This window comes from Pseudorasbora parva, chromosome 8 (genome assembly GCF_024679245.1).
Source record: "Pseudorasbora parva isolate DD20220531a chromosome 8, ASM2467924v1, whole genome shotgun sequence".
Lineage (NCBI taxonomy): Eukaryota > Metazoa > Chordata > Actinopteri > Cypriniformes > Gobionidae > Pseudorasbora > Pseudorasbora parva.
In genome coordinates, this window is record NC_090179.1 from 24,039,367 (window position 1) to 24,063,415 (window position 24,049).

At 41.3% G+C, this 24,049-nt stretch overlaps 3 protein-coding genes across 3 annotated transcripts; 2 read left to right on the top strand and 1 right to left on the bottom strand.

The window, feature by feature from the left end:
* Nucleotides 1–997: 997 nt before the first annotated feature.
* Nucleotides 998–1,942, bottom strand: LOC137085139 (olfactory receptor 52B4-like). Its single transcript, XM_067451696.1, has one exon. It carries the CDS (start codon nucleotides 1,940–1,942, stop codon nucleotides 998–1,000), a length of 945 nt encoding a protein of 314 aa, XP_067307797.1.
* Nucleotides 1,943–10,852: 8,910 nt separating this feature from the next.
* On the top strand, nucleotides 10,853–11,791 carry LOC137085140 (olfactory receptor 52J3-like). Its single transcript, XM_067451697.1, has one exon. It carries the CDS (start codon nucleotides 10,853–10,855, stop codon nucleotides 11,789–11,791), a length of 939 nt encoding a protein of 312 aa, XP_067307798.1.
* Nucleotides 11,792–22,315: 10,524 nt separating this feature from the next.
* or71ar1 (odorant receptor, family 71, subfamily AR, member 1) lies at nucleotides 22,316–23,257 on the top strand. The gene is given in 1 exon segment (XM_067450799.1): nucleotides 22,316–23,257. A coding segment is annotated over 1 exon segment (942 nt).
* Nucleotides 23,258–24,049: the final 792 nt, after the last annotated feature.

Consider the following 24,049-nt stretch of genomic DNA (forward strand, 5'->3'; position numbering starts at 1 on the left):
AATAGATAATACTGATTTTTACCAACTCAAAAAACCAAGAAGTTCACTAAACTTACAAAAAGTAGTTGGAAAATGTTGCCTTAATTTTTTTGAGTTTTATTTAAGTAACAGTTTTTACAGTGTATATATATATATATATATATATATATATATATATATATATATATATATATATTGGTTTTACAGCACTCTGATTTTGTTAAGGTTATATAAAATCAACAAACTGCTGCTACTGCTGAAATGGCAAAGCAAGTGTATGTGGCTCATGTTAAATTCTAAGTTGTTATATTAAAAAAAAAAAAAAAAATTAAAAGATCCACAATACACATATTCTTTTTATAATCATGATCTGATTACATTTTCAGCATTATAAAAATATGTCCAGAAAGTAACATTTTTGATGTTTATATGAAATTGAAACGGAAACAGAAAGTGAGAGAATTTTTGTATATGAAAATTTTATTGCATTAATTTCTGCAAAACAAAAGGCTGATTTGATAGGAAGGCTGATGTTGGCCGTCTGTTCAAAGTTGCCTGTGCAAATAGGTTGGACTATGTGCCAATATGTAGTTCATGCAGTGATATTTGTGTATATTTTACATGATAGACCTATAGGTTTGGATGCTTTGTTAATGGCAGTTATTCCTGCAAAATAAAAGCCTGATAACTTGCACTTTGTGATTGAGTGAATGTAGGTAATAGTTCTGGTGGGTGAAGAGCTCCTCAAGTGGTAAAGCCCTAGAAACTCTAACAGTCTTAATGCAATGCTGAAAGTCCCCATTAAACATGAAAACACAACATGTGTGTGTGAGAGAGAGAGAGAGAGAGAGAGAGAGAGAGAGAGAGAGAGAGAGAGAGAGAGAGAAAGTTTGGCAGAAAGACTTATATGAAGATTAATATGTCACATTAATGCAACTTACAAGTTTTATACCAACAATATATAGTATGACACCTTTCTAAAATGTTTAATTCCAATATTTTATCCATTGTTATTTGTTCACGATGCAAACACTTTTTGCTTGAAAAATGTGATACCTTTGACCCTGATTTCTTTAGTTCTCAGTCCATATATAACAGGATTCACTGTTGGTGGCAATATCATGGCAGCAACTGCAATGAATTTTCTTAAGTGAGGAGAAATATCTTTTATCCTGTAAGAGATGATGGTGAAAAGACCCAAACACTCAAACAGGATAAAGACAACTAGATGTGTACCACACGTCTGCAGAGATTTACTCCTTGTGTCAGAGCTTTTGTTGCGGAAACAGGCTATGAGGATCTGTAGGTATGTGTACAAAATCAGCCCCACTGTTAAAACCTGACAGACAGCTGTCAAGACTAGTCCATAAATGTTATTAATGGTTGTGTCTGCACAGACCAGCTGAAGCAAGGAGGGATTGTCACAGTATGGATGGGTAAGGTAAGACCTACAGCGAGGCAAACGTAGGAGGAGAATGAAAAGCACGGCGATCAGTGTCAAATTAGAGAGCCAAACCAATGAGATGATCTTCATGAGGTGAACATTGGTCATTATGGTAGTGTATCTCATTGGCTGGCAGATAGCAACATATCTGTCATATGCCATGGCAGTCAAGATGAAGACCGCAGATACGGCATATACATGTATAAAGAAAGCCTGAGTAATACAAATGGAGAATGACATGGTCCTGCTGTCAAACAGGAGCTCCTGCATGATGTGAGGGAACAGGCATGTGGAGCCTATGAGGTCATTAATAGGCAAATTTAACAGGAGAATGTGCATCGGTTCATGAAGACACTTATTGTTTATGATGGTGAACAGGAGGAAAGAGTTGCAGAACAATATTATTATATAATTTAGAGTGGCAAGGACAAATGCAACAGTGGCCTTCTCAGGAGACAGATCAAAGCCCTGAAGAAACAGATCAGATGACACATTGTAGACATTGCTAGCTGAAGACATGATATCATCCTAAACAAAGCAGAAAAGAGCAAATATAGCAAATGTATTTCAGCTCAAGCAAATATACTATGGGTATATGTGTAATATTTAAAATACTTACAACAGATTCTATACATTTAGAAATCCTTTGCCCTTCTACATAACATACAGTGAGCTGTCAATAACATGACAGTTACTTACTGTCTGATTGATTGACAAGGCAGTCATGCAGCAACCTGACCTGTCCTAACTAGTGTTTGCGCATTCATCTTGGGCCTTTTATACTGTCTTTAAGTTATCCACCTGTGTAGATTATAAACCCCATGAGGGGAAACCCCCACTATGACGATGTCATTATTAACAAACCCTTTTTTTGCGATGCAAGGCGATGAAAGAGCAGCTGTAGAGTAATCATGGTATGCTGAAAGGTGTAATATCCATTTCTAAGATAGCACAAATAGGTGGATACCTTTTATGTTGCTTTTAAAGGTGCATTCTGTAGTTTGGTGATAATAACTGAAAAAAAGGTTTTCACGTTAAGAAACAAATTGTGCTTTTGTGAAATGTAATCTAAATGGTGTACACTGTCATGAGATGAAGAGTAATAGTTTAACTTTTACAGTAATACTTCTAATTTATTGGTTACAATTTATTTTAAGGTGGCATGATTACATTGTACTTAAAGTTGTACTGAGTAATATTACTTAGCCACTTGTACTTACAATAGGATTAGGGTTGGGATTAGAGTTTGGTTTAGGTTTAGTTACTCATAATTATTCCCAATTTACTGTTATATTACTACAGTAAATACAGTGGGGCAAAAAAGTATTTTCAGCAACCAATTGTGCAAGTTCTCCCATTCTCCTACAGAGAGGCCTGTCATTTACATTATAGGTACACTTCAACTATGAGAGCCAGAATGAGAAAAGAAATCCAGAAAATCACATTTTCTTGTTTTTAAAGAATTTATTTGCAAATTGTGATGAAAAATAAGTTTTTGGTCAATAACAAAAGTTAATCTCAATACTTTGCTATATATTCTTTGTTGGCAATGACAGAGGACAAGCGTGTTCTGTAAATCACCACAAGGATTTTACACACTGTTGCTGGTAGTTTGGCCCATTCCTCCATGCAGATCACCTCTAGAGCAGTGATGTTTTGGGGCAACACAGATTTTCAACTCCCTCCAAAGATTTTCTTTTTTTGCCCGGGCGGTGTGTTTGGGATCATTTTCATTCTGAAAAACCCAGCCACGTTTCATCTTCAATCCCCTTTGCTAACGGAAGGAGATTTTTACTCAAAGTCTCACAATACAAGGCCTCATTCATTCTGTCCTTTACATGGATCAGTCGTCCTGGTACCTTTGCAGAAAAATAACCCTAAAGCATGATGTTTCCACCCCCATGCTTCACAGTAGATATGGTGCTGCTCAGCATTCTTTATCCACCAAACACGACAAGTTGAGTTTTTACCAAAAAGTTCTATTTTGGTTTCATCTGACCATATGAAATTTTCACACTCCTATTCTGGATCATCCAAATGCTCTCTAGAAAACTTCAGACGGGGGGACACATCTGACACTGCTGAATTTGAGTCCCTGTTGGCACAGTGTGTTATTGATGGTGGCCTTTCTTACTTTGGTCCCAGCAGGTCTCTGCAGGTCATTCACTAGATCCCTCAATGGGGTCACAACGTTCTTGTGATCAATTTGACCCCACAGGGTGAGATCTTAAGTGGAGTTCCAGATGGAGGAAAATTATCAGTGGTCTTGTGTGTCTTCCATTTTTTAATAATTACTCCTACAGTTGATTTCTTCACACCAAGATGCTTACCTATTGCAGATTCAGTCTTCCCAGCCTGGTCTTACTAAGGTCTACAATTTTGTTTCTGGTGTCCTTGGTCTTGTGACAAGTGATTTTCTGGATTTATTTTCTCATTCTGTCTCTCATTATTGAAGTGTACCTATTACAAGTACACTTAAGGACAATTAAGGACAATTAACCATCTCTCAGAAAAGTCTCTCTCATCTTTTTAAGTGGGAGAACTTGCACAATTGGTGGCTGACCAAATACTTTTTTGCCCACTGTACATGTAGTAATGTGTAACTACGTCAGTATATAACAAAAAAATATTGTGTTATGAATGCGAATCCATAGAGAGATTCAACAATTCTCATTTGAATGTGTAAATCCTTAGTCGGGGACACCCCTACTAGAAACAGTGAATTATTTCACAAAGAATTTGGTTGAGTTGATTCAAATAGGGGATGGGGGGTTGAGGAAAAGAAGAAAGGAGCCGGATATTATTTGGCCTCTGCATCCCGAGAACACTGCAAACACTGTGAATGCATATTGTCGGCAGTGTGGTTCTGTTCTGGGCCAACTGGGCAAAACATGGCGCCCATCAATGCAGCCATGCTTGGTCAGGGCAGAGAGAGCAAGAAATCAAAACCCCCTTTGGGGTACAGAACAGAACAGATCCATACATAATTAGAATCACAACCTACATGAGTTGTTATAAGCAAGCTAAAATAAATGAGGAGGGATGGTACAATGAAATTACTGTTTGCTTAAGACAGTTAGAAATAGTGAACAGAAATCAGATTAGATTACAGATTCCAGCTAGGTGGAGTTGGGGATGGAGGGGGGAGTTGGATGCAGTGAACAGCTAAGCAATAGAGAGAGGCTAAATTAATGGGGATTTAAATAAACCGCTGTGACACAAGTGTCACAACTGGATTGGTACACGTCAGAAAACACTGACTGTCAGCTGATGCAAGTTTGACTGAGGTGGCCTGCCTGAACTAACGTGATGCTTCATTTATTGTACTTCATATTTCACATTGCACATAATTTACCTGTGGTTACAATTAATTCTGGATATTTATAAACTAAATTTCAGAAAGTACATTAATAAACTGTTAGCATTATCTTTCTTTATTGAATATTTGCAGTATCAGTGTCTTTAATTGGATGGAACTGTTTAAAAGCTCTGGCATCATGCATCCTCACATTATATATTGTCACCGACTGAACGCTCAAGTTTTTCCATAAAGAGGTATTTCAGCGCTGGGAAGATGAATCTGTATTTAAACTGGGTCATCAATGTAGCAGAAATGTGAAATTATTTTTGAATTTGGTGCCTTCTAGACTGAGAAAAGACAGAAAGTGTATTTTTGTCTCATGGGGATGAAAGACTACAATTCCCAGAATGCTTCACTGCCCTGTGAGGCCATTCCCAAAGCCACCTACTGGATTACTGTGACAGAGTTGGAGAAGACACTACAATTAAAAACTGAACGTGTCTGTTCAATATAATGAGTGAGTCATCGCGCGAGTATCACAGCACTGAGAACTAACTGCAGGAGTCAGATAAATGAGCTGATGAGCTCTTGTGATGAGAGCTGAGGTAATCGCGACTACACTCGCGGCATACATTCACAACGCGAGTTCAGTCTGGCGCGTTTCAGTTCATGCCTTTCCAAGCTTAACTTTCATAGAAATTAATTTGAGACTTACATTGCTCAACATAGCTCAGTTTAAATGTGTGCCTGCAGTTGCCAGCTGAGCTCTGAGTGTGTGATCTCCCATCCCCCATGCGCGGGTTAAAAACATTATTGTCAATTTCCATCATAGGAGAAATTTTTCCAGAAATAAAATGCAATAATCTCTTGTCTTAGGGGGATATGAGGGGGAAAGCACAATCATTTGAATATACTCCAGGGTTTCCAAAGCCACATGCTAATCGCTGAAGTAACCCTTTAATGGACTTTCTTCAGTAGCTGGCAAGGGCAAGCTGCTTGATCAGGATTTATTGCTCACATCCTCTGATCTGGCAGCGAGGCAAAAAGGCCACTCTCTTGCAGAGTTTAGCTCCAAACCTGAAAAAAACACTCACCTGCCTGTAACTTTAGTAATCCTGAAGATCTTGAATAGCGACAGTTATGTTTGATTAGGGTTGGAGCTCCACCAATGGCGTAGAGCATAGTTAGGTTTCATCTTACTATAGAGGGTCATTATGCTGAAGCTTTCGCTCTGAGAGATCCATGGAGGTAGCGGATTGGTTTTGGAGCCTCTCTTTTGGAGCCTCCCTGGTTAACTGTTTTCAAGATCGTGTTTCTTTGCTTCCTTAGAAAGTTATCCTGCTGAGGCCTCTGACCCCAGAGCTCCACCTGGATAGTTTTGAGTGTTAGACTCCTTTTGAGCCTCCTTTGTAAGCATTACTCAGCACAGAATGTAGCTAGGCCTCCTCTTGAGTCTTCTTGCTGAGGCCTCCACTCTTACGCTACGTTCACACCAAACTCAGATTGAGCGTCATAATCGCGTCTACCACGTCTAGTTTGACGCGTGAACATTTTGAATCCATTCGCGCATCCACAGCTAATTGGACGCGCGTAGAAATCGAGCATTTGAAGCGAAATAGACGCACATTAAAGGCACTCCAGGTGAAATATATTAAGCATTAACAGCCACACATGTGGTTCAGCTAACGCACTACTTGGATTATCTTCACTGCATGTATATTTAAATAAAATATAAAGTTATGAAACTTCACTTTGCCCTCAGTCAAAATGATTTGGTAGCAACAACAGATTAATTGGGCCAAAGATCGCCCATTAGATGTACACAAGACGAAGTATATGTCATGTTTACCCTCTACATAGACATCCGAGCCAGCGGCAAACGCCAGACTGACTGGCCGAGGAAAGGCTGCTCTCGCTGGGGTTAACGAGCGCTGAGCGGAGATCGCCTGGATCTCATAACTCCAAAAACGCAAGAGTGTTCTTTTTAAATAGGCTCTGTCTATGAGTAAAACATCCTAGGTAAACCAAATATTTTAGCTTTAAACAACTACATTATCAACTGAAAAGCATTAAAACTACATTTAGTGACAAAATATCGTCACGTGGCAGCAGCAAGCAGGCTCCTCATTGGTTAACGCGGTGCGAATTGACGCCAAAGTTCAAATTATTCAACTCGGGTGTAGACGCGAATTCGCTTCAAACGCGTGAATGCGCAAAAAGTACCACTCGCGCAAGACGCTCAATTCGCTTCAATGAGAGATATTCGCGCAAACTGGATGCACGAATGAGGCGGAATCGCATCCATCACGCCGCAAGAAACGAGTCTATCGCGCCGCAGGACCTCCAGACGCGCGTCAACACGCCTTTCCAATGACTTAACATGGAAATCATTCGCTCCAGACGCTCTATTTGCGTTTGGTGTGAACGTACCTTTAAAGCTTCCCTGAGTGTTGCTAGGTCTCCCCTCGTGAGACCTTCATTCATCATGGGTGTGGCTCCTATGGCAACTGCCAGCATATATTTATATCTTTGGCCATATTCCATTAAAGGTATTCTTTGAAGAACAGGCCCTTATCTAAACTGCACTATTTAGCCAGGGTTTCTGGCCTAGGGAATACAGTCATGACAACCGCTGGTGTGTAGTCCGGATCAATTCCAATGAAGTCATTAAATTATGTCAGCTCTACATCACTCATTTCTTCAGAATGGCAGTCACAGACACACCAGGCTCCCACGTCACCGATTCACAGCGCATGCTCTCACCTGAATATTAATCACGCACACCTCCAGCCCATCATCAACCCAATCACCAGCAGCACAAAGACACACACACGCATTCAGTCACTGTCCGGTCTCGTTTGTGAAAGGTACTTACTCTTCTGCTTACTTCAACTACTCCCTCGATGATACTTTCCTGTCTCCAGAGAAAGCTTCCTAGTCTTCAACGCCTTCCTGTGTCCAGCGTATGTGTGTTCCGTGTCTCCACCACCACCAGCCAGTGCAGTGCTCTACGATCGTCACCTGCAAGTACACACAGTGTCAACCTAAAAAAAAAAATCTCAACGGCAAACCCGCACTTCGACCAAGTCACTCACCTGCATTTCAGTTCTCCGCTGGTTCTCACAAATAAAACCTGTTTTCACTAACCTCCTGTCTCCATAGCTTCTGTACTGTAACAGGCGGAGTGTGCATTTGTTCCTCATTAGCATCCTAGGACACACTGCGAGTTCCCATTCTAAAGGGAATGTTGCAGGTTACAAATGTAACAATGGTTCCCTGAAAATGGGAGCGAGACACTCCTTTAGACTAGAAGTGGATGACGTGTACTAAAGGCACCCTATTTATACTCGCACCAGTAGAGACATCATAGGCTATTACCACCTATTGTTATTGTCGTGTTTTGACACATGCTTCAGACACCGGTCATGTCAGAGGCATTCCCCATTACAGTCCTAGGACACATTTGCACTTCTTAGAAAACCATGGTTACATTCGTACATGGTGCGACGGTTTGGGGTTTCAGCATTCGTGCCGGAGCACGCTTACGTCATTATGGTGCGACCGTTTTGGGATAAACAGGAAGAGCGGCGCTCTCTGAACACAATGGAGTTATTCGCTCTGTTTTCTTTGTGGATATTTTGTGTAGTTAGGTCTACGGTGGTCCACAGCTCTCTCACAGCCTGTTGTTAAACAGATGTGTCACCTTAGTGGCGTGAAAATTTTCACGTAATCGTGCTGCTCGTATGAGGAGGTTTGCAAGGTACCAGCTGAAGTGCAGCAAGGACTTTGCAGCTTAGATTACGGACTCCAGCACGGTTAGTGCTCACACTGCATGCGAGCCGTGCCGGCAGGGGCGTAGCACCAAATTTTGGGCCCTGGGTACAAACCATCTTGCTGGGCCCCCGTACCATGTATGTGTATGTATAGAAAATGGACTTCCCTGCCTTGGGCCCTGGTTACTCAGTACCCTTTATCCCCCCAGTCCCACGCCCCTGCGTGCCGGGCACGGTTCGGAGCACTCACACTAGTCAAACGAACCACGCTTTGGTGGTCAAACGCACTCGGGCACGGTTCAAACTGGCTAGTGTGAGTACACCCTAAGCCGAGTTGATATATACCTCTCTCATCTCAGTGCGTGCACTTAATCGCTCTGACGTGCGGTGACATTCTGATAGCATTTAGCTTAGCCCACTAAGCCCAGTTCATTCACTATGGTACCAAACAGAGATCAAGTTAGAAGTGACAAAACACCTACACGTTTTCCCTATTTAAATACAGTTACACGAAAATTTGAACGATCAAGTATGGTGACAAAATAAAACGTGGTGCTTTTCTAAAAAGATTAAAAAAGGAGAACTATAATATATGGCGGAATAGCACTTTTAAGAGTACTTCGACTACCCTCACATCTCCCCCTCCCTCTATTGACAGAAATGAGAAGAGGGAGAGGGAGAGGGAGTGAGTGGACTTTTTACTGCGCCGAGTCGAAGTACTCTCAGAAGTGCTATTCTGTCATACATTATAGTTCTCCTTTTTAATCCGCTAAGAAAACTATTATAAAACAACTATTAGTGTAACTGTATTTAAATAGGGAAAACGTGGAGGTGTTTGGTCGCCTACAAATTGATCTCTGTTTGGTACCATAGTGAACGAACTGGGCTTAGTGGGCTAAGCTAAAGGCTATCAGATCGTCACCGCGGGTCAGAACAATTAATTTGCACGCACTGAGATGAGAGAGGTATTTATCAACTTGTTTTAGTTAAGAGAATAACATAGTTTAATATGAAGAAGCGGTGAAGTATCCCTTTAAGTTAATGCAAATGGCCCCCCTGATGACACCAGCAGTGTTTTGGTCACTGATGATCCAAAAGTAAGTTGACTATATGTTAATAAACAGCTGAACATTAATAAATAAAATATACATGAAAACTGATATTGTTACAGAGTTCTTATAGTGATATTTTGTTTTGGGGGGAGGGGGTGTAAACATGTTTAAAACATTAAATCAACTTTATTAGATTTATAGGCATAGCTTTAATAAACTAGAACGTTTATCACATTCATGTAAAAATACAAAATTGGATTGTTTTAATTTTGTATAGTATTGAACATAAAATTAGAAAAATATATATTTGCCAACTTTGCCTCCTCATTTATTGTTAACTACTGTAAAATATGTTTTAAAACAATAAAAAATAATGTACCTATCAGTATATATATATAAATAGTATATATAATATAAAGTATATATTTCTAAACAATGCAAATATCAGATATTTTAAAAGGATGCATTTGATGTATAATAAATATTTAATACATTATTTGAATGCATACAGTGAGCTTTCTGCACTGTATCTTAATGGGCAGCAGAGGGCACTATGCTCAAAGTGATTCAGGACAAACTGCAACTTAGATCACTATGTAATGACTAATTGAATGATAGCAATCTGTAGTGCATACTATGTCACTTAGTTAGACTGTAGAGTGTGCATGTTAAATAACATCACCCATACCAATAGTAAACCTATATAGTGAACAGAGCGCAAGTATAAACAGATGACTTCAGTTGACAGCAACAAAGAGCTTTTCAACAGCACTGAAGCATTCTAAGATGCCCGGTTTAATTTTAACACATTTTTTATTTTATTTTTATTTATTTATTGTGCTATATTATGAAGTTCTAATAATTTGACTTTATGTTAACACTTAACATTTTACAAGAAGTAATGATTGTGATTTTACTATTCTACAATAATATGCTTCATTAGACTTCTGATGTGAATGTTTTGAGCAAAGTCAGCTTTACATATTCTGTTATACAGTCAATTAGCTGTATTAAATATCCTTCGGTGTGATTTAATGTGCTGTTTTTAGAAGTGTACTGCTGCATCCAGGCTATATAAGATATACAACAAGGCAAAATGAAAAAGATTTTTTCAAGTTCAGACAACAACATAGCTTCAAATGTGTAGTGAGATTAGAATTAAATCTATGATTAAAATTATTGTTTATTATTATTATTATTATTATTATTATTATTATTATTATTAAATGCATACTAACTTTCATTGAAACTTTTTAACACTGGTTTATGTTTTTTAACGGGGTGTCAATAGGCAACATTCACTATGTATCTAAATGGATCTATGTTTCAACTTATCTTGACTTTGCACTCTTTGGAACTCCCTCAGACAAGCATTTATCCTGTTCTTATGCTTGGAATAACAACATACTTTATTATCTTATTCTGCAATCTAACTATTGTTGTCACAATCTGCTTGAACAGGAATCTTCATAAACCAATGTACATACTGCTGCTTAACCTGCCTCTCAATGACGCAATGGGTGCCACAAGCCTTTTTCCTCAGCTGCTGTATAGTATATGGTCACAGGACAGATCAATATCCTACTCTGCATGTTTGCTTCAAGGCTTTTTTGTGCACCTGAATAGTAGTGCATCCTATCTTATTCTTACTGCTATGGCCTACGACAGGTATATAGCTATTTGCTTCCCATTGAGATATGGAGCCATTTTGACAACCAATAATTTGGTTAAAATCATAACTAGTATGTGGGTTTTTCAGTTTACTGTCATAATTGTACTTTTCTCTCTACTTCTGCCTCATCAGGTTTGCCAGACATACATGGCAGATCTTGTCTGCTATAATCCATCTATAATGAAACTCATGTGTGAAGATACAAGAGTGAACAATATCTATGGATTGTTTACTATAGTTTTTTACCACGGCCTTTCACTTTCTGTTGTGGCATTTACATATATTCATATATTAATCACTTGTGTTACTAATAAGCAGTCTGATGCAAAGATTAAGGCCCTTCAGACGTGTGGTACTCATTTGGTTGTGTTTCTTTTTTTAGAGTTTAACACTCTTTTTCCTCTTCTTGCACATCGATCTGAGAGTGTTCCAGCTCACTTACGCAGGGTGTTTTCTATATCAGTTTTAGTGTTTCCACCCATTGTGAATCCACTCATTTATGGTTTTAAAACTAAAGAGATCAGACAGAAAATGCTCACCTTTTTCAAAAACAAAATAAGCAGTGTCTGAATTATTATTATTTTACCATCTTCCCTTTTCAATTATCTGTATTTTTATATATATATATATATATATATATATATATATATATATTATGTTTATGTTTCATCTGCTGTATAGTCTTCAATTAATCATTAATCTGCTGCCATGCTACAATGTCTGTCTTATATATTATGCAATGCCATGTATTTTTTTAATATGAAGAATATAAATTATTCTTAAAATCATACATCTAAAAATGATTAGGGTTATTTTCCAGGTTGAATGATTGTGCTGTATATGTTAGAATAAAAGGGTGGCATATGTTCGTTTTAGAAAGAAACAGAACTTCAAAGCTGTAATAAGATAAATTATTTATGAAATAATTTATCTTAAATTAAAAATGTCTTTTTATAATAATGTAAACATTTGCGCTTGTTTATACTGTGTTTTATGTTTATGAAATAAACAGCAGAGGTGTGTGTAAAAATTACATAAAAGTTTCATATTATTATTATTATTATTATTATTATTATTATTATTATTATTATTATTATTATTATTAGATTTTAGTTTTTTTTCCCTTTTCACAGATATGACAACAAAATTAGTCATCAAGTCCTTTCTCTATAGTGACTTGAATTTACTAGAGTATATCTGGGCCTTTATTTTCCATCTATAAAACTTCTCCTAGGCCATTGGTCCTTCCTTCAGCCAAGTTTGCACACAACAGCCAGGGATGATGGTTGCAAAAAGTTATCAAATGTAGTATCAAAGTTAACTGTATCTTGTCATTCCTTTTTTATGAATTGTCCTGTATCTCCTAAAAGCAATGTCTACATTTACAATGTACTAAATGTACTATCAATGTACTAAAAACTGAAAAGGTGTTTTTTTTATTTTTACAATTGACAACAGTTATGCATGTATTATGAATGCCAGGCCTGAAGTTGGCGGAGGTGGGTAGTAACGAATTACATTTACTTCGTTACATTTACTTGAGTACATTTTTTGGGTAACTTGTACTTTTAGAGTATATATTTAAAAATGGGTAGGCTACTTTTACTTTTACTCAAGTACATTTCTTGTGAAAAAACGTTTACTTCGTTACATTTGGTGGCGTTCCTCCGCTACTGTCAATGGTGATAATTAATTATATATTTTAAAATAAGTTATGACTTGTTCGCAAGTCTCGCGAAACGTTGGAGAGGCTGCTTCGCGAGAGGTGGATACGCATCACCCGCATAAAATTAGCGCCCGTTTAGTCAGAAGATGATGGCCGAAGCAGAGGGAGATGTGTGTAAGCTATGGCAGATCACCCATAGCTACGTGGCCTCAAGTTCAGCCTGTTTTCAGTCCAAGATGTTAAAAAGAACAGTTTCATAATTTAATGCATGCTGTGTGCACCAAAATGAACTGACATCTCAGCATACAATAATTCTAGCTCCAACCTGGGAAAGCAGCGGTAAGTGTAACAATGATGCCTATATTTGAACACTAATGGTAATTTGGTAACTATGGGCACTTTTCCTTTATTGTAATACTATTTCACACACTGTCCGAGTGTTTTCCTCATATGCGCTCATGTGTAAGAATTTACAAATCCTTTGAATCCTCCGAACACACGTCCAAAAACAAACGTTCACATCTGCACATTTACATATCTTTTTTTCTCATAAAACGAGCAACCTCATTGGCAAAATGTACCTGTGACAATGCTTTTGCAAACCACAAAATACGTGCCAATACACACTGCAGGAATTCCAACAGAAATGAACACTATAGGCAGAAAAACGTCTCAGGTTACGTATGTAACCCTAGTTCCCTGAGGGAACGAGACGCTGCGTCGAAACGCTGTGAGAACGCCTCTGCGTTAATGCGTCGTGAAGCGCCTGTAGAACCATTCCATCGGAAAAAAGATCGATCGTCGGCGTGATGACGTCATCGACCGGAAGCTATAAAGCGTCCGTGAAAACAAACAGGAACTAACTTCTGATAAAGCCTGAAGTAAGTGATCACGGACACGCCGGGAGTATGGCAAAGCGACGCAGCGTCTCGTTCCCTCAGGGAACTAGGGTTACATACGTAACCTGAGACGTTCCCTTTCGGGGAACTCGAGCTGCGTCGAAACGCTGTGAGAACGCTTATACCCACATCGCCATAGGACCAAGTGTCTCGTATGTGTGAAGCCGAAGCGCACACGGTTACGAGAGTACCTGTGCCCCAACAGTAGATGCCAGGTCTAGTTCGTAGTACCTGACGAAAGTTAATGGAGACGACCAACCGGCCGCGTTACAGATGTCATGGAGGGAAGCCCCCGACAACAGTGCTTTAGAAGCAGCCATACCCCTGGTAGAATGCGCCCGGACAGCCAGTGGAGACGGCTGCCCGGCCGCCTCATAAGCAAGTGAGATGGCCTCGACCACCCACTTGCTCATTCTCTGCTTAGATACTGGGGCCCCTTTCTTAGGGGGCCCGAAACAGACAAACAGCTGATCAGTTTTCCTCCACAGGGCAGCTCTGTGGACATAAGTATCTAGCGCCCTAACAGGGCACAGCAGATTCAATCTTTCCTGGTCTGACGTCGTGAAAGGAGGAGGACAGAACGCCTGAAGAGTGATGGGGCCCCGTGGGCTCGTAGGAACCTTGGGGACATAACCCGGCCTGGGATGCAGAAATGCTTTCACCATCCCAGGCGCAAACTCTAAACATGAGGGCCCTACAGACAGGGACTGAATATCTCCTATTCTTTTGAGAGATGAAATAGCCAAAAGGAATACCGTCTTGAGGGTTAGGAACTTATCCGAAACCTCCTCCAAGGGTTCGAATGGAGGCTCGGACAAGCCCTGTAAAACAATGGCTAAGTCCCATGCTGGGACCCTCGAGTGCATCACAGGCCTCAACCTTAAAGTGCCACGGAGGAAACGTGTAATCAGAGGGTGTCTTCCCAAAGACACTCCACCCAAAGGGACGTGGAAGGCACCCAAGGCCGCCACGTACACCTTTATTGTGGAGGGGGTCAACCCTGCCGAGAACCTTGCCTGCAGAAACTCCAGCACTGTACCAACCGGGCAGTTAACTGGGTCCCACTGGCGTTCTCTGCACCATGATGAGAAAAGTTTCCATTTCAGAGCGTACAGTTTCCTCGTGGACGGAGCTCTGGAGTGAAGGATGGTCTCTACGACCTCGGCCGAGAGACCTTCCTCTATGAGCCTAGCCCCCTTAGAGGCCAGGCCCACAGTTTCCACATCTCCGGGCGTGGGTGCAGGAATCTCCCGCCCGCCTGAGAGAGTAGATCCCTCCTGGTCGGAATCTCCATCGGAGAGCCTTCCAGGAGAGATATCAGGTCCGAAAACCATACTCGGGTCGGCCAGTACGGAGCCACTAGAAGTATCTGGGCCCGTCCCGGCGTACCCTCTCCAGAACTCCTGGAAGCAAGACAATCGGGGGGAAGGCATACAGAGGCAGCCTCGGCCACTCCTGTACCATGGCATCCAGCCCCAGCGGGGCCGGATGGGTCAGAGAAAACCACTGCGGGCAGTGGGAGTTCTCCGCCGAAGCAAATAGGTCTATTTCCGCTTTCCCATAAACCTTCCATAGGAGCTCCACCACCTCTGGGTGGAGTCTCCATTCCCCGGGCCTCGGCCCCTGCCTCGACAGGCTGTCTGCTTCCTAATTCAGGACCCCGGGGATATATACTGCCCTGATTGACAGCAATTTCCCCTGGGCCCACAGGAGGATCCGATGTGCCAATTTGTCCAACGGACGGGACCTCAGACCCCCCCTGGTGATTTATGTAGGCGACCACCGATGTGTTGTCTGACCTGACTAACACATGGTGGCCCCTGAGGTCGGGCAGGAACTGTTTCAATGCAAGAAACACTGCGAGCATCTCTAGCCGATTTATGTGCCAGTGCCGCTGATGTTCCTGCCATAGACCCTGGGACGAGCGACCACTCATGGTCGCCCCCCAGCCCGTGAGAGAGGCGTCTGTCGTTAGCGTTACGCGACGAACATGAGCCCCCAACACGGGACCCTGAGATAAAAACCCCAGGTTTTTCCACATGACCAGAGCACGTAGGCATCGCCGCGTGACTTTGATCGTGCGGAGCGGATTTCCCCTCGGGGAGAACCCTTTTGTTTTGAGCCACCACTGCAGTGGCCTCATGTACAGTAGGCCAAAAGGTATCACGTTGGACGCTGCTGCCATGAGACCTAACAGTTTCTGGAACTGTTTCACAGTGACGGCCCGGCCTAGCTTCTGTTCTTTGACTGCTGCCAGGATCGATGTTATGCGTGTTGGCGATAATTGCGCCCGCATAATTACCGAATCCCAGTTCACACCTAGAAAAGTGGTTCTCTGAGCCGGAGAAAGCACACTCTTCTTGGCGTTCAGCCTCAACCCCAGCTTCGACATATGGGCGAGAACAGCATCTCGATGCTGAACCGCCATCTGCTCTGTATTCGCTAGAATCAGCCAGTCGTCGATATAGTTCAGTATGTGGATGCCCTGCAGACGCAACGGCGCCAGAGCTGCATCCACACACTTGGTGAACGTGCGGGGTGACAGTGCTAGACCGAAGGGAAGTACTCGATATTGGTAGGCCTCTCCCCCGAAGGCAAACCTCAGGAACTTCCTGTGATGTGGAAGGATGGAGACATGAAAATACGCATCTTTGAGGTCTATGGTGACAAACCAATCCTCCGACTTGATCTGCGCTACAATCTGTCTGAGTGTAAGCATCTTGAATTTGAGCTTGGCCACCGAGCGATTTAATAGTCGCAGATCTAATATCGGGCGTAAGCCCCCATCCTTCTTCGGCACGATGAAGTAACGGCTGTAAAAGCCAGACTCCCTGCTGGGAGGGGGAACCCTCTCTATAGCCCCTTTTTGCAGGAGTGTCTCTACTTCCTGTGCCATTACCAGAGCCTGCTCCGGGCCCACCTCTGTAGGTAGGACACCGCTGAAAGGAGGTGGCCGACTTCTGAATTGAATGGCGTACCCCTTCTCTATTATCTGCAGGACCCAATGAGATATATTTAATAGACGTTTCCACTCGTCTAGAAAATCTACTAAGGGAACCAGCCTCTCGAGGCTGGCCTCTGGTGTACTTTGAGCAACAAGCACAGTGCCCTGAAGCGGCGGACCGGCAGGGAACGACTGACTTGACTGCTCGGGGGCCCCCCGAAGGGGGCGCGGACCACCCTCGGGTGGCCCGCGGAGACCGACTGCGCCCCGGCATTGCGGCGGGGTTGGCAGCGCGGCCCCCAGAGGGTGCCGCAGGGAAACGGGTACCGTAGGCAGGGGTAAGCACCGTTTCCCTACGGGGGGAACCACCCTCAGCGTCCTGACGCTTCTGGCGTCAGGAACGCTTCGACGAGGCCTTCTTGGCGATCAGGACTGTCCTCAGATCAGTCCTGTCCCTCGAAGACCTCGCCTGAGAGCGCCGCCCCTCGTCCCCACGCTGAGGGGGAGTTCGGGTGGCGACACTCTGTTTCTGCTGCGCCCTGTGAGCGGAGCTCATACTCGGCTTGGGCTGCCTGGTATCGGCGGCAGCCCCAGGGACCTGGACCCGGAGAGGGAGAAACTGCTTTAGCGCCGCAGCTTGTTTCTTTGACTCCTGGAACCTCTCGGTGACAGTGTGTACTGCGTCACCGAAGAGGCCGCCAGGAGACAGCGGCGCATCAAGCAGAAAGCTTTTCTCCCTCTCCTTGATTTCAGTGGGGTTGAGCCACAAATGCCTCTCCGTAGCCACCAAGGCTGCCATAGAGCGGCCAACACATCTGGCCGTCTCCTTGGTGGCCCGGAGAGCAAGATCAGCTGATGTACGTAGCTCATTGATCACATCACCCCCCACTTCATCACGTCCATCTAGGTCGCTAGCCAGGTCAGCCTGATAAGCCTGCATTATAGCCATTGTATGCAGGCATGCAGCAGCCTGACCTGCCGCCGAGTACGCTTTGCCCACCAGTGCCGACGTTGTTTTTAATGGTCTGGTGGGCAAAGTCAGGGCCTTCAGGGACGATGCCGAGGAAGGCGAGAGATGGCTCGCAAGCGTCTCTTCTACCTTTGGCATCGCCCCATAACCGTAGTGCTTCAGCCCCAAGATGTTGCTGTAGACCGAAGTCTGAGGGCTGAACACACGATATGACGCCGGTCTCTTCCATGACTTTGCCACCTCGGTGTGCAAATCATGGAAGAACGGCAGGCCCCGTCGCTGAGGTTCTGAAGCGCGAGCGGGCAGGAATCTCTCATCTAATTTACTAGACCTCTTTCTTCCTGCCTCTGATCTCTCAATGGGCCAGTCAATATTTAATCTGGCCACAGCTCGCGTCAAAACCTCAACGAGCTCCTCACTCGCAGGGGACTGAAGTGGCGAATCTTCAGTTGCGATGCTCTCAACGTCCACCTCCTCGGAGCTGGATAGTTGGAGCACCGGCGACTCTCTCGGGGGGGAAGAAACCGCAATGCGTGCTTCCAAGCCCCGAGAAGAGCCGCTGGATGGAGCAGGTGAGGGCAGAGATAAGGCAGCGCCCGTCTCAAACCCCTCTGCAACATCCAATTGTGAACCCCACGACTGCAGTCTCTGCTCTGCCTCGGCAGAAGCGGGACCAGAGCCGCGGGGAACACGAGCCGAGGCACCCTCCTCGAAGAGTGCCCGGCGGGAGCGCAGCGTTCTCAGTGGTAGCTTCTCACAGTGCTCGCAAGCAGCCCCCTCGAGGGCTGCCTGGGCATGCTGCGCTCCCAAGCAGGCAACGCACAGAGAGTGTGTATCCCCACCCGTGATGTAGCGAGGGCAGGGATGAACACACCTCTTAAACTGACTGCTTTCACTCGCCATAATTCTATCTATTTTATTTTCTCTTTTTTTGTAAATAGGAATATTTAACAAAAGGGTGGAAAATCTCTTTCAATAGACAGACAAAAACACCAAATAGACAGACAAGTTCACACAGATCGCTTGCTGAAGGCTCAGAAGCTAGTTCCTGTTTGTTTTCACGGACGCTTTATAGCTTCCGGTCGATGACGTCATCACGCCGACGATCGATCTTTTTTCCGATGGAATGGTTCTACAGGCGCTTCACGACGCATTAACGCAGAGGCGTTCTCACAGCGTTTCAACGCAGCTCGAGTTCCCCGAAAGGGAACTGCATTTTTTTTAGTCTATGGTTTGTAAACTAAAACATTTTGAATTTTGTGTCACAGCTCCATGTTCTGCTTTTCTGATTCACCTTGTCTGATTCATCTTGTACGTCTGCTTTTCTGATTCACCAGGTTTGCTGGATAGCTCAGCTGATACAGATTTGTATTTGCAATGCGAAAAGCTTGAGAACGAACCCCATGAAGAACGAGTCATGATAAGAGCTCAAAGACGAGTTCTAAACACAAGCTAAAAATAAATGGACACAATTTAATTTTTGTCACATTTGCTTTTGTTAACACTTTCGGGTAGGTTTAGTGTGGGTGTACGTTAAAAACACAACGTAACAAAACATGTCAGATTCACGCAAATCTGTTCTGGAAAAAAATAAGCTTTTAGCGCCACCCAGTGGACATTTCACTTTGAAACTGTTGAAATATGTACGTTTTGGTACATATTTTGTGGTTTGCAAAAACGTTGCCATAGGTACTGATGAGCTCAGGCTAAAAACGAAACAAATTGAATAGCTAATGTGACATCTTGCATTTATACACATATCCGGACAGACAACAGTCTGCAGTGTATACATACATTTAAAAATGGGACTGTATTTTTAAGAATGCATATACTTGAACAACGTATGTTTTAAAAAGAGCTGTGGTTAGCCCAGCACACTATTAATTTACACTGTTTAACCATTGCACACACACACACACACACACACACACACACACTATATATATATATATATATATATATATATATATATATATATATATATATATATATATATATATATATATATATATATATATATATATATATATATATATATATATATATATATATGGAGGTGTGTGAAAGCTCTCTAAGTAGTCTGAAATTCAGGGTTTTTTGGATCTTATCAATCAGATCGAAAGTAACTAGTAACTAAGTACTTTAGTAGTTTTTTCATCTAATACTTTTTTACTCTTACTCAAGTAACTATTACAATTGTTACTTTTACTTTTACTTGAGTAAATATTTCCGTAAGTACTTGTACTTTTACTTGAGTAAAGATTTTGGCTACTCTACCCACCTCTAGTTGGTGGGGTCACTTATATATAGAAGAACTAAGTGCCTCCTGAACATGGGAATAATGTCACCATTTACACAAATTTGTGTTTTCATAGTTTACACAGGGATTATAAAAAAACTCAATAACTCGAAATTAGAAAAAAGTTTTTAAAAGTTTGCACTAAAAACTTTTTATGGGTTTGGTCCTTCATTTACACAACAATGGAGTTTCGGAGGCACTGTTGTCATGTAACCTAAACGTACCCTTGAAGGGAGAGAAGAGAAGACTGATGCTGAATAAAGTCGTAGTTTTTGTTATTTTTGGACCAAAATGTATTTTCGATGCTGCAAGAGATTCTAATTCACCAACTGATATAACAAATGGATTACTTTGAGGATGTTTGTATTAGCTTTCTGGACATGGACAGTACAGTGTGCAAAGACTGCATATGCTCTGGGACTAAAATAATCTTAAACTACATAAAATATCTTAAACTGTGTTCCGAAGATAAACGGAGGTCTTATAGGTGAGGAACGACATTTGGGTGAGTCACGAATTACATAAATTTCATTTTTGGGTGAACTAACCCTTTAATTACTTTCTTAATGATTTAAAGGAACACGGCAACTTTTTGGGACTTTAGTTGTCATCTACGCTTTGTTGTAGGAGTTCCCATGCTCTTTTTTTTCTTTTTTTTCTTTTCTTTTTTTTTGCAGTATTTTTTGCTGCCATCAGCCTCCTTTAAAACAAATGTTTTCGTTGTGCAGTGAAAAACATCCACATGCCGAGAATCAAAAACACCTTTCCTTCGATAGGCTCCATTGCTCCTGTTTCGTGGGTTTGTTTTTTTGTTGTGTTTACGACGATGTCACAGCAGTAGAGGCAGTGCAACTATAACGTAATCCCACCAACTTGAACTGGTACTACTGCAGTGGAAAAAGCAAAGCGAGCTGAGCTGTACCACACAGTGGAAAAGCAAATCGTGCCATGTCGAAGCTGTACCACACAGTGGAAAAGCGTCATTAGTTCCAGTGAAAGAAACTCTTAATTCTTTAATAGACCAAGACAATTTGGACGATTTCATGCTCTGAACTTTGCGGGAACAGTTTGGGGATGGCACCTTCCTGTTACAACATGATGTTCACCATAGCACAAAGCAAGGTCCATAAAGACATGGACAAGCAAGTTTGGTGTGGAGAAATTTGACTGGCCTGCACAGAGTCCTGACCTCAACCCGACTGAACACCTTTGGGATGAATTAGAGCAGAGACTATGAGCCAGGCCTTCTTGTCCAACATCTGTGCCTGATCTCACAAATGTGTTTCTAGAAAAATGGTAAAAAATTCCCATAAACACACTCCTAAACCTTCTGGAAAGCTAAAGAGATAAAGCTGTTATACCTGCAAAGGGTGGGCCAACTCCATATTAAACCCTACAGATTAAGAATGGGACATCAAGATGCCAGATTAGTTTATATTAATGTTGTCCGATTTTAAATGAAGAGGCAATTTTATTTGTCATTTTCAAGATAATACATATTATAAATGTATATAAAGACACTATTATTTTTGGGGCACGAATAAAAAACAAACACGTGTGGTAAACTGCACATGGTATTTTCAGCAGGGATTGTGGTAACAAAGAGCCTTTACACTAAAGGCAAAGAAGCTCAAAAGTGTAATTTCCCATGTGAAATGCTGTCTTGAACAGTATGTCATTAGTTTTGTTTTTGTTTTTCTGTTTTTTTAGTGTGTACATGCCATGATGACACCCATTCCCATGGCTTAACAAATGTAAACAAAGAAGTATCTGCCCAGCATGGTCCATGTGTATAAATCAGATTACAGATGACACCAACAAAGTACTTTTCAGTTGCAATAAAGGATGATCACTTAAGGTGGCGAAATATTACATATTCAGCTCTTGTTATGTTAGACATATAGCTATGCAATTCATGTGAACAAAGTACATTCATGAGACATTAAAAACGGATAGAAATTGGAATAAGTTTAAGAACATTTTTAAGAGCATTAACCATTAAAATGTAACCACCTTAAAGTAATATGCATAATTAATCTGCTTACATATCTGCCTTCAGTGTTCTTTTATGAGTTTTTTCCCCTTGTGTCATGAAGGATTTCACCTGCTGTTGAAAATGATGGCTTCTTTTTTCCAGGCTGCAAGAATGATGATGCTAGATACGTAAGAATAGGATGGATGACGTTGGTCCATTTCGGTGAAAGAAAGAAAAAATCCTTACAAATGAATTCATCCGAAATTAAAAAGGGCCTGTTTAGGATCATGTAAATATGCATTATTGTACACTAGTTTTTATGTTTCATCAGTATAGTGGCCATGTATCCGAATGGATCTGTCCTTTCAATGGTCTTGACTTTGCACTCTTTGGAACTCCCTCAGACGGGTATTTATCCTGCACTCATATTTGGAACAGTAGCATATTTGATAATCTTACTCTGCAATTTAACTATTGTTGTCACCATTTGCATGAACAGGAATCTTCATAAACCAATGTACATACTGCTGCTTAACCTGCCTCTCAATGACGCAATGGGTGCCACAAGCCTTTTTCCTCAGCTGCTGTATAGTATATGGTCACAGGACAGATAAATATCCTACTCTGCATGTTTGCTTCAAGGCTTTTTTGTGCACTTGTATGGTGGCGCATCTCACGTAATTCTTACTGCTATGGCCTACGACAGGTATATCGCTATCTGCTTCCCATTGAGATATGGAGCCATTATGACTACCAATAGCCTAGTGAGAATCATAACTGTGATGTGGCTCCTTCATTTTATTATTATATTTGTACTTTTCTGTCTTCTAATGCCTTACAAGATTTGCCAGACATACATGGCAGATCTTATCTGCTATAACCCATCTTTAATGAAAATCATGTGTGAGGACACAACTGTGAACAATATCTATGGATTGTTTATTTTATCTTTATACCACTGCATTTCACTTTCTGTTGTGGCATTTACATATATTCATATATTAATCACTTGTGTTACTAATAAGCAGTCTGATGCCAAGATAAAGGCTCTTCAGACATGTGGTACTCATTTAGTGGTTTTCCTGTTCTTGGAGTTCAACACTTTTTTTCCTCTTATCGCACATCGGTCTGAAAATGTTCCAGCTCACTTACGCAGGGTGTTTTCTATATCTATTCTTGTGTTTCCTCCCATTGTGAATCCTCTTATTTATGGGTTTAAAACTAAGGAGATTAGACAGAAAATTCTCACCTGTTTAAAGAGAAAGAGAAACAGTGTGCGATAAAATATTATGTTATATTAAATTATTTGCTATGTTGTTAGATAGATAGATAGATAGATAGATAGATAGATAGATAGATAGATAGATAGATAGATAGATAGATAGATAGATAGATAGATAGATAGATAGATAGATAGATAGATAGATAGATAGATAGATAGATAGATAGATAGATAGATAGATAAAATATACATTATATATTGTATTTGACATTTTTCATGTTGTTGTTGACAATTTCCATATATTATATTCAGTTTATTTATCTCTAACTGGAGAAAGAAATATATTTTCTTTTACAAGGAAGAAAAATGCTTTTTAATCTTTGAAATGTATACAGTTCAGTTCACATTTATTTTCATAGCGCTTTTACAATACAATATCATTTTAAATCAGCTTTACAGAAAATGTGAATAAAATGTGAATAAAAACAGAATGCAATGATGTGGAAGTTTCAAATTTCAATATTTTATTCAGAATACAACATTGATGACAACTTATCCTTTTAAGGGAAAAAATAAGTTGATTTTAAATTTCATGGCATCAACACATCTCAAAAAAGTTGGGACAGGGCCATGTTTACCACTGTGTGGCATTACCTCTTTTGTATAACAGTCTGCAAACGTCTGGGGACTGAGGAGACAAGTTGCTCAACTGTAGGAATAGGAATGTTGTCCCATTCTTGTCTAATACAGGCTTCTAGTTGCACAACTGTCTTAGGTCTTCTTCATCGCATCTTTCACTATATGATGCAGCAAATGTTTTCTTTGGGTGAAAGATCTTTCAGCATTGATCGTG